Source organism: Engystomops pustulosus, chromosome 10 (assembly GCF_040894005.1).
Source record: "Engystomops pustulosus chromosome 10, aEngPut4.maternal, whole genome shotgun sequence".
Classification (NCBI taxonomy): Eukaryota; Metazoa; Chordata; class Amphibia; order Anura; family Leptodactylidae; genus Engystomops; species Engystomops pustulosus.
In genome coordinates, this window is record NC_092420.1 from 75,220,016 (window position 1) to 75,231,845 (window position 11,830).

The 11,830-nt window shown below is 41.8% G+C and overlaps 1 protein-coding gene across 1 annotated transcript in view; it reads left to right on the top strand.

The window, feature by feature from the left end:
- The first annotated feature begins 285 nt into the window (after window positions 1-285).
- RGSL1 (regulator of G protein signaling like 1) overlaps window positions 286-11,830 on the top strand; it is a 43,127-nt gene continuing 31,582 nt past the window's right edge. Inside the window, exons 1-6 of the mRNA XM_072127773.1 lie at window positions 286-470; window positions 884-925; window positions 1,955-2,037; window positions 5,072-5,146; window positions 8,232-8,394; window positions 11,080-11,175. Of these exons, the coding sequence (XP_071983874.1) occupies window positions 916-925; window positions 1,955-2,037; window positions 5,072-5,146; window positions 8,232-8,394; window positions 11,080-11,175 (427 nt within the window). The 5' untranslated portion in view covers window positions 286-470; window positions 884-915. The remainder of the gene's footprint in view (window positions 471-883; window positions 926-1,954; window positions 2,038-5,071; window positions 5,147-8,231; window positions 8,395-11,079; window positions 11,176-11,830) is intronic.

Below are 11,830 nucleotides of genomic sequence, written 5' to 3' on the forward strand. Positions count from 1 at the left end.
ACTCTCTGGTTTGTTTGAACTCAGCGAACCCAAACATGAACAGGTCCGGTCATCCCCCCTGCAGTCCCCCTTTTAACCCCTCTCCCTACATGCTTACTTTCATGAATCCCTTCCCTTCTGTAACCACCCGCCATTTAGAAAGTTGCTATTTTCTATTTCTAAAAATGATTACATCAGCAACAGAGGCTCAATGGTGGAGTGAGGAGCCCATGACAATGATACAATTCATTCTTATTTAACATATTTTATCCCCCTCTAATTAATTAACAATGAAAAATCCCAGAAAACCTCTTCATTGTCTCATGTTAGACACAAAGGGGCAAATTTACTTACCTGGTCCTGCCGTGATCCCCGATGGTCCAACAAAGATGAAGTCCAGCGCGATTCACTAAGCTCAAGCGCCCGAGTTCCTGCATGTGTCGCTTCCCCGCCGAAGTCCACCGGAGTTCACGTTTTTCTTCCCGTTGCCTGTAAGTGCATTGTCTTGCGACACAATTCGAAATGTTAAATCCCGTGCTCAGTCCAAATCCGTCGGGTTGTCCGACGGCCAAGCCCCCTAATTTGTGTCACGTGCAAGCCGGCGACGATGCGCCAAAATCCGATCGCATGTGCCAAAAACCCCAGTTAAATGCGGCGCAAAATGGAAATTGACGGGAAACCCGGCGAAAATGTGCTCCGCGGACTCTTAGTAAATGAGCCGCAATGAGTAAGTATCATCTGCTGTCAAAATGTAGACAATATAGTGGACACCGCCTTAGACACGTATGATTTCTCACATCAGTTATGCATTATTACAGTCACATATAGCTGTATGTTATGTGTGCTGTCTATACTGTACATATTATCAGATATTGACTTCATTTCTCATCACCTTCCTTAAAAGTGATCGCCTCAAGATCTCAAGAGATTTCCACTATGGCATCTGGTAAGTACCATGCGCTTTGGCGTACCTACGATGTAGGCAGAATATGCAGATGCTGTGGGACATGTGGGTTAAGGTGATAAGGACTAGATTGTATTCTCCCACCTTTTAGCCCAAGTATATGCTGAATCTTACTGCTGTCCATACGTCTTTGCAGCTTCCATTGAGTTGAGTGGTAGTTTTATTCATTTCTATGCACTTAGCTCCCCCCAGTGGCGGCTGCAGGTGGCTAGTATTTTCACTCAACTCTTTGGGGGCAAGATCAAAGTACGGTATTTATGGCAGTTGAGTTATGTCATGTTCAGGAGCAATACCATATTACGGGTAGTAATGCCATTTAACTTTGCTTTCAACTACAGTTTGAGCACATTTAAAGGGACTCATTTGCCCAATTACACTACTACCCCCCTCAGGCAGGGTACGAAATGTAATTTCTAGAATCCCTCTTTTATATAAAATTTCTTCCAAAGTCACATGGAAAGGAGCTGAGAAGAGTCACCTCGATTTTATGTTCTACAGGCCCAAGAACCATTGGTTTTGGTGTCATTTTAAAGAAAATGATCTCCTCTTTTAAACCACATCAGGCCTCCTTGTGGTTCTGCTGAGCAAAGTTAAATCTCTGAATTTGGTCCTGTATGACTTTGGTTTTGAAAAATTTCAAATTTTTAAGGTTTTTGAGTTTGTAAAAAAATATGTGACTTTTGTATGTTCCTGTCCCCTGGTGGTATGGTTTAATATAACGGATGTGGTCACTTATGTCCAGCCTAATTTATAGCCTAAACTTTAGGGCTGCGTTCACACATACCATTTTTATCGAGCGGACAACGGCTGAGGAGAGAATACTTGATGTTTACACATGTGTTTACAACCAATTTGTTAACATAAATGTTAACAGCAATGTAATTAGGCAAATTTCCTCTCAGCTGTTGTGTTGCGTTGCAAAACACAATGTAAACGCGACTTTCTACGTGAAATTGTAAAGGTATTTTATCACTATTGAAACTCTTTGCTTGTTATGTGTTCTCTTTGTAGAGCGGATCCCATCTCAAGACCTACAAGATTTGTTGAACGATGACATCTTTGTAGACTTTTTCAACACTTTCCTGAATCTCCCTGTAAGTTATTCTTACACAGTCCTTTCTGACAGTAGCCCATTGTGACATCCCAATAGTCCTTTGTGCCTACTTTAAAGGGCATCTACCACCAGGATGAAGGACTTTATGCAAATGAGCCTGAGGGGCTCCAGGCTGAGGGGTTCCATGTGTTAATGGAGTCAATGGGGCACATGTATCATAGTTTGTTCCCTCTGAGGGAGACTTTGGCGGCTCTTTTTTGTACCTTATGTATGATTCTATCTTTTTACTTGTGATACATGTTCAGTTTTTCCTACCCTGGCAGGTGCACATTTTGGCTTCTTTTTGTTGCAAATGTCTCAAATCCACATGGCCATAAGTCATGTGAGGGGGTTATATACAGGAGTGGACACTACTGTTAATTTGGGATTTAACATGTTGCATTTTTAATGCATTTTGAAACTAATCACAACAGCTGAGGGGAGGTGATTTGCCTTATTTCATTACTTTTAACATTTGAATTTACAAAACGCATTGTAAATGCAATGTTAACACATGCGTTAACACAGCGCTTGTTTTGAATTTTGTAAACACTAATGTTAACAGTAATGAAATAAGGCAAATCACCTCTCCTCAGCTGTTGTGATTAGTTTCAAAATGCATTAAAAATGCAAGTAAACCGCTATGTGTGACCTATGTACAAAAATTTAAGAATTTGGACAAAAGAGGTTACTGTGCGAAATGTTAAACATTTAAAGCATGTGAAATAATTCAAATTTACATGTTAAGGTGCAGACAAGGCGTCCTTGAAAAAGAAAAGAGTTAAAAGTCTTGAAAATGGCGCAAAAACAGCAAAAGTCACTAAAATTGGACAATTTGCCTAGCTGAAACTATGATACATGTGCCCCAATGGCATACATACAGTCTTTCATCCTGGGGGTAGATGTCCTTTAAGAATGGCACTTGGTGACATTACATTTGCTCTTTGTGACATAACAATAGCCATTGTGACAATGGATCACTATAATATCACAATGACAATTGTGACCACGATCTTTTGAGACATAACAATGTCTTTATGACATCCCATTGGTTACTTGAAACTTGGTAATCTTGAAACTATGGGGCACATTTACTAATGTCTTTGGGCCGCACTTTAGTCGCACCACACACGTTCTTCATGGCTAAAGCAGCTTGCCCAGGTATTTAAGAAGTGTCTGCACTGTGATTGTGGCACATGTGGCCCTTTTGGGGCGTGACTGCGCTGCTCCCATGAGATACAAATTAAAGGGCGTGTCCTTGGTGCGACTGATTCAGACCGAGCGCCATATTTAACTTTCAAATTGTGTTGCACGCCCTATGTTAAAGATAAACCACAAAAAAGATGGAGAACTCTGTCAGATCTGAGCAGGGAAGCGACAGATTCATGATTTCTGGCGCATGATTTTAGTGAATCACCTTATAGACGGGCAACACACTTTTAGTGCACTCCAGTGCCTGGATAAGTAAATGTGCCACCATTCCACACTATACAGTGACTGTCGTATCTTTCAGTGACTGTCTCTAAACCGTCTCTTTCAGTGAGTCACTTGTCCAGTATGTCCATACTGATGGTGCACAAGCCGTTACTATCATACAAGTCCTTTTGCTCTCTGTGATAATAACGGCTCATGTACCTGCATGTCCATCACCTCACTATGGACATAGAAGATTCCTATAGGAGGACAGCAAGCAGAGACCAGCAAACCATGAGGAATTGATACACAAAGGGCCACATTTATCACTTTTGTGCGCCTAAGTGTAGTAGTCGCGCCTAAATTCTGGCGCACTGTTTTGCCAGAATTATCACAAGCTACAACCATCTGTGATAAGTTTATTTTCTGCCTCTTATTAATCACTTTACTTTAAAACAGTTTAGGCGCAATTTTGGCGCAGTTTAGGCGCAATGTTAGATTCAGGCACTTACATGTGATCCTGCTACAAGCTCCTCTCTGCTTCTCCCACAGCCCAGAATGAAGATAACACTCACAGCAGCACCCAGGTGTGTGACACCCAGCACCCAGTGACCTCCTCAGCAGGGGCTTCTCCTGGAGGGGATCCCCCAGTGCTGGTCTCCTGCTGCACCCTCAGATACTGTGCAGAATTACATGGGGGACACTTGTCTGTAGTTTCTGCAAAATTCTGCAAACATTCTGCAAACTTCTGCAAAGTTCTTAGCTCTCTTGCTGTGAGCTCAGCGTTTTGCAGAATATTTTGTAAATAGAAGGTGATGAACTGTAAATAGAGTCTGCAGCTCCTGTCTGTAATGTATCTAATGTATCTATTATATGTTCTAGTGTCTGCAGTGTATCTAATGTATCTATTATCTGTCTTAGTGATTGGCTGAGCTTTTCTGCTAAAAATGAGCTGTTCTGCAAAGGGGCTCAGTGCTTTCTTCTCAGATAACGCCACCTTCGGGAGTGTTTTTGCGCCCGTTTTTGCGCCTAAATGAAAACGTTTCAAGTGATGAATATCATTAGGCGCAGCAAAACATCTGGATTGGTAAGATAGATGATTGAAAGCTGGTTATTTTTGCTGCGCGGCTAGTTTGGCGTTTAATCGCAAAAACGGTGCAAAAACGGTGCGCCTGAATGAAAAGGCGCAAAAACAACAGAAAAAACGAGTGATACATGTGGCCCAAAGTATAATTGGAAATTGGATAACTTTTCGTTAAACAACCAATATCAATTATTTGTGAAAAGTGGACAACCCTTTTAATAAGAAAATAAAATAAAAGAACAGACAACCTGGTTGCTATATTCCACAAAAGTTGAGCTAAAGGCGCCACCTAGTGTTCATAAAGTGTAATGAAATTCATTTCTCTTTTCAGAAATTCAAAATTACATCAATTTAGGCAAATCATGCTGAGGTACAGATTTATATGAAAACGAACTAAACAGTAATAACCATATGGATAAGTTCACACTGTGTTTGTAGTGTATGTGCTGTAGTATATTGATGGTTTAACTATTACAGTTATAGAGAAGTGAGAGGAAATACATGTATAAAATAAATGTTTTACATCTTATATTTCCAGGTTTTTGGACAAACTCCATTTTTTGATCCTGTTCTCCAGCGCTGGGAGCTGTGGCCGGTTCTGCCTTTTCACCCGGTAAATTTTAATCCTGAATTTTCTTCCATGATGTTTCCCCAAACACTTACTGACTTCTGAGTAGTTTGTTGCCTCTCCTGTGTACATATTAAAATAAGGAGAAAAGGTGCCATTATGAGACCAACTCACCTCTGACCTAGTGCTGGATTTAAAGGTCAGACAGGGCTGGTGATATGGACCATGGTTTGTTAAACATGTCCTGTCAAGTCAATTTGGGACCCTAAACCTACTACAAGTCCGTATGGAACTGTGGTTTAGGCCTCTAAAGCAACCTGTATATTAGCTTTGTGTGGCCGCAATAAAAAGATCAAACATTTGTTCTCACCTGGAGGCACCTGTGCCGGAGCCTCGTCCCGTATTACAACAAGACCGGCTGGGATAATAGCACAGGGATGCCGGGTTGTACTGTGTCGGCTTCACTTGCCGCAACGCACTGGCCCCAGTAAGTATAGATCTTTTTTCTTTATGTGACCCCTTAAAAAATTCATACAGGGGAGTTTGGAACACTAAACCCCCAGTACATAAGGACCTGTGGATGGTTTATTGTCCCAAATTGCCCTGACAGGTTTCCTTTAATCCCAACAAACCTCACTGATATGGAATATGGGAAACAGGCTTGGAGTGACTCACACGAAACAGTGTGAGTCACCGTTTACAGGGGGTCCTTGGCACTTCTGTTGTATAGCACTTCCTGTTGACAGGAACTATATAGCAGTACTATGTAAACCATATACCACTGGGGACCCACAGTATGCATGGGCAGCTGCAGGCTAGGTCCAGAGTAGCTGGCCTGATGACAGCCAAGCTGCAGGTGTCCTAGTGCATACCTCCCAACATTTGGGAAAAGGAAAGAGGGACAAAATGGCGGCACGCGTAGCGTGCCGCGGCGAACCCCCTAAGCCACACCCCCAATCACTCCCTGGCCACGCCCCAAATTTTAGCCATATTAAAAATAATAAAAATCATAATTTAAAAAAAAAAAAATATTATCCTCATTGGGATTTGAACCCAGAACCTGCAGTGTCCATGTACAATAATAACACAGTGCCTCAACCCACTGAGCTATAACCTCTGTGATTAACAAGGTAGAGAATTTTGGTAACTAAGAACTATATACTGCCTTGGTATATAGGGAGGGATCTTCTCAGATTATTGTAATTATTGAGACTATTATTATTATTATTATTATTGAGATGATTATTATTATTTTTACCATTATTAATAATCATCTCCATAATAATAAAATTTATAATAATAATAATAATAATAATAATAATAGTCTCAATAATTACAATAATAATCTCTGAGAAGATCCCTCTCTATATATCAGTGCATTAGTCTGTGTCACAGTGTAAATGGCAGATAACATGTCTTACTTACCAGAAATCCTCAGCTCTCTATCACTGGGCTTATAGCTCAGTTAGTTAGGCTCCTGTCTATGGTGCAGAGGGTCCCAGGTTCGAATCTCAGCCTGGCCAAAACTTTATTTAATTTAATTATATAAAGAGCTTGTGTCTGGGGAAGACCTGGAGACCATATATGGACAGAAAGAGATCTGAGCTGATGACGTGGTCCCTGCTCTCTCCACTAAGCCGACATGACGTGGTCCCTGCTCTGCGCTAAGCCCGACACTTCTCTGAAAAGGATTCCCTGCCCGATGTCTGCTCTGGGGAACCCTAGGAGATGCAGTGACCATATATGGACAGATCTGAAGCTGATGACATGGTCCCTGCTCTGCGCTAAGCCCGACACTTCTCTGAAAAGGATTCCCTCCCGATGTCTGTAGAAGCCATTCTGTACTGTGAGTTCAGACTTTCAAAGTATTTACTATGCGGACACAGCAGCGGGACACAGCGGGACCTGGGGGGAGAATCCGTGACAATATCATAGCTGCCCGTGACGCGGGGCAGGGGTACGAAAAACGGGAAAGTCCCGTCAAAATCGGGACGGTTGGGAGCTATGCTAGTGTAGGCCTCTTCCACACCCAAACGTGCCAGCAAGGTGAAGCAGGAAGAAGAGGAGGCTGGGGCTCTCCTAGTGTAGGTACCAATTCTCCCTCATAGGATAAGTGGCAGGCTAGTGGTGGTAGCGGCAGGCCCGGAGTACACACAGCAAATGGAAATCTTAAAAAACGCACGGTTCCTTGGAAGAACTTCGACTGTAACAGGTAAAAGGATGACGACCAACTCCTTTCTCCTATGGCTAGCAGAAGGGTAGGTTGGCTGGCTGTGGTTGTAGAAAAAGTTCTTGTCGGATCAGTTGACTAGGCTGGCAAGAATCTCTGGTGAGCAGCGTCGGTTCTGCTGCATCGGCAATCTTTGTAGCACAGTCTCAAGAGTGAGACTAGAGTCAAAAGACAGACCAAAAGGCCTAAAACATATCAGGGAACAGACCCAAAGCCCTAGACTTATCCTGTATTTATAGACATGCTCTGTCTAGACACTCAGGGATCACACGCAGCCTGCTAAGCCTCAGGACGGTTAAAATTAGTTACAAATATAATGCAAAGAGAAGTATTAACCCTTAGGTTAAATATGAAAATAATGCACTTGTAATGTCATATTTCCACATGGTAGTGCTGTGTCAGGCAGCCTAGCTAAAATAAATAAATAATAAAAATACATAGAAAAACCTAAAAGTTCAAATTACCGACCTTTCCCTACAACTGATAAAATAAGTTAAAATTCAATGAAACCATTAATATGTGAGACATCCCCGTATCCCAAAATTCCCCAATCTATCAAAATAGGAAAGCGGTTCTCCCCTGTGTTGCTCCCCATAACAGAAATTATTGCCTAAATGTCTGAACTGCCATATTTATCAGGGCCTCTGCGCTCTTATTGCTAGCACTTGCCATTATTTGCCCCAATTGTGGGAGTTACTGTCCCCGACTTTCCATTGTGAGAAGTCGCCGGCTGCGTTTATTTCTACACCAGGAAGGGCGTAACACATAAGGGCGTAAACTTGACGCAAAGCATCGTGTGAACGCGGCCTTATCCCTTTGGTTTCCATCTTCCATACGATGCAGTTGTACCGTGCCCCTCCATTACTTTGTCACAGTTTACACTTTCTCTCTGGTGTGCAGGGCTCCAGATCTAATGGGCTGATAAAATGGCTGCAAGAACATCGACTTGGGCTGTTCCATCGCACGGACCTGTATCTACATTACCTGCTGTGCCAGAAACTGCTGCGAAACTGGAGGGAGAAGAGATGTTCCAGTAAAAATCTAGATGAGGCTCTTAAAGAAGGCAAGACTATTATTTATAGTTATTACACCCATAAGTCATTGGTTCTTTCATTTATAGAGATGATGCAGTGGAGTAAAATACTGACCCGTCATATTGGAATTAAAAGTGTTTTTATACTGAACAGAGTAACAATATAAAAATATAATAGCATGTTTGGATTTAAAGGGAACCTGTCACCAGCTCTCCCCACCCACACACTGTGCCGCACACTGTGTACCACTGATGCCTCTATCCATGGGGTTAGAGCCACCATTTTTTATTAATAAAACTTTTGTTACTAAAGATCCAGTCATGGAGACTCCAGCATACAGTCAAATTACCCCGCTTCCTAACTGACTCTGATAACCCGGCTGGAAAGAATGAAGGAGAGAATGAGGAGGTTGAGAGAGACAGTGGCTGTGTGTGACTTGGCTCAGCTACATCATTGTCTGACTTGCTGAAGAGAAATCAGCTCCTCATTCACTCCTCCCTCAGGAATTCTCTACAGCAAGTCACACACAGCCAATGGGGCACATTTACTTATCTGTCACTGGCGCGTTCCCCGATGTGCATTGTCCGATGATAATGCACTGTGCCGAGATTCACTAAGATCGTGGGCCCGATATCCTGCATGTGTTGCTTCCCCGATCAGGTCCGCCGGAATTCAGCATCTTCTTCCCGGTGTATGTGAGTGTTTAATCTTGCAACACAATTTAAATGTCGAATCCCGCGCTCAGTCTGAATCATTTGGATCGTCCGGCGGCCCGTCCCCCGATTGCTGTCGCATGAAAGCCGTTGCGCCAAAATCCGATCGCATGCAACACAATCCTGTCCCTGCAGCACAAATCCCGAAAATGCTGGGAAGTCCGATGGAAATGCGATCCGCGGACCCTTAGTAAATAAAACCCAATGTCTTTCCCCACTTTCCCCACATTCACAAAGGAGGGCCAGGTTAGCAATGTCAGTGTCAGTTAGGAGGTGGGGTCAAAAGCCACAAAAAGAACAGAGGCATAAAAAATAGATCAATTAAATAATATCTTTATTAATAGAAAAATATCCCCAGCACCCCGCTCTCATGGCCTGAGCATTTAGGTATACAATTTTCTTATTTGTATATGGTTTTGTGCTGATCCTTGAATTGTGTGTCCATCCATTATTGTGTTTCACCCTTCTTTTTGTTGTTATTTTACATTTGTATGGACTAGACTAGATTTGAATAGCTCACCATTTATAATATTTATTTCTGTACATGGTTGTATACTATATTGTGGCCAGTAGGGGGAGCTGGAGTTCCGGGAACAGTGCACATTATCATGTGTTCAGCACTTTCCCGAGGATGTCATTCATGTGTGACTTCGTTCACAATTTTTAAAGGTTTTTAAGCATGTTTTGTGGTGTATTTTTTTAAATAATAAAGATATTATTTGCTTGATCTATTTTTCATGCCTCTGTTCTTTTTGTAGCTTTGGATTACATATTTTCGCATGTTTTGATCAGTGGTTATTGTTAGGCAGTGCTGGTCCACCTCTTGTGCATAGTTAGGAGGTGGGGTAGCTTGACTGTATGCTGGAGCCCCCCCCTCCCCCCCTCCGCTTCCAAGACTGATCTCTTGTCACGAAGGGCATCAATAAAAGTCTTTTTTTTCAGAAGAATGTTGGCTCATATCCCATGGATAGAGACATCAGTGGAGATGTATGAAAACATCATACAAGAGGTATAGTGTATGGTTTCTGGGGAGGGTCACCAGTGGCAGGTTCCCTTTAATGTGCTCTGTGGGGTGAGGTAATTCGTTAAAAAAAAATTATGCTGATTCCCTTTAAAGGGAAACTGAATGGTGACTTTATAATTGATTCTAAACTGATAATCAATTGCTACAAAACTGTCTTCATGATGCTTCCTCCCATTCATAAACCTACTAGAATTGTTGGGCACTATCAAAGGGCTGTCCCAACATGTTGTCCCCTATGGAACCAATAGGGAATAGCACATTGTTTCCCAGGGTTCCAGCTGGGACCCCCCCCCACCAATAAAAACAATGGAGGTCAGGAGTTTTCTAATGAATGGAGAAACTTGTCAAGCAAAAGTTTTGACCGTCCTTTCACTCAATATGGTTGCGTGAGATTGGTTGGCCAGTGTGGATTTTACTTGACTTCATAGATTTTGACATGTGACAAAACCCTTTACAATGTGAGTCTTCTTGTTGGCTGATTTTGAGACCAGAGTATAGTTGATACTAATGTATTCACAAAGACATTGGGGGTCATTTATCTTATCTCTGTGTGTTTTGGCTAGTTTTTGCTGTCTTTTTTTCATCTGCTTTATTTGGTAATTTATCAATCTCACTTTTTCGTGGTGTTAAATGTTTTTTTTTCAGATCTCTTTTTGAGACATTTGTTACAAATGTCTCAAAAATGTCACACAAATGTCTCAAGTCACTTCTTTTCCTTAAGTTTGTTTCCGTCTGCTGTTTTTTGTGCTAAAAAAAGGCCGCAAATTTTAGACAATTTAAAATGATAAATGTCATTTGCAACATTTAGCACATCTAGAATAAAAGATTAATGTGTCTTACTGATGAAAAACACGTTTCAAAATGTCCCCAAAAAGGTGCGGAAATTACAATGCGCCAAAACATGTCTCAAAATACACAAAAAAAGGGAAGAAAAATAAAGATAAATGACCCCCATTAACTCTTACATTCTACAACAGATAAGGACAAGTTTTCTGATCACTGCTTGTTCCATCGCTGTATTGGAAGTGTTCGGGGGATTCTACGATTCCGCGCTTTTCTTCATGGATCAATAGGTACATCTTTAATTTACATTATAATTTTTTTATATATAAGTACTGGAAAATAATAGTTTCCTTCCGTAGTGTGTTGTTCTGGTCTTAGATGTGTCTTAGTAGGTCAAAGCACTGTAGAGGTTTAATGTAAACCCAAGAAGTATTTAAAAGTAACACTTTTGAAAGTTACCTCGACCTCCATCAGTTTCTAGGAAGTAGACCCTAGTAGTCTTCAAAGTGGGTTGTCTTAAATTGGAGTTTAGTATTGGTTTATAGCCTGGGCCCACCGGAGGATCCTCTGGTTCTCTGGTGGGCCAGTCCGACACTGGACCTGGAAGACTGACTTAGTCAAATCTTCTGGTGAAGGCCATCACAACCAGTCTTCTAACCTTCTGATGTACATCTTGTTTTCTCACCTCAGACCTTTATGTAGAATTGGTGAACTAACACACTTTCCTAGGACTTGGAAAATCTTCTCTTGAAGGCCATCAAAAAAATATCATCTGTCTATTCCACCCATGTAAAACCTTCATAAAGAAGATGCACACATAATGATCAAATATTGCAGGAAGATATTGGGGCAGATTTACTTACCCGGTCCAGTCGCGATCCAGGGGCGCATTCTCTGACGCTGATTCGGGTTCTGCTGGGATTCACTAACGTCGTGCGCCCGATG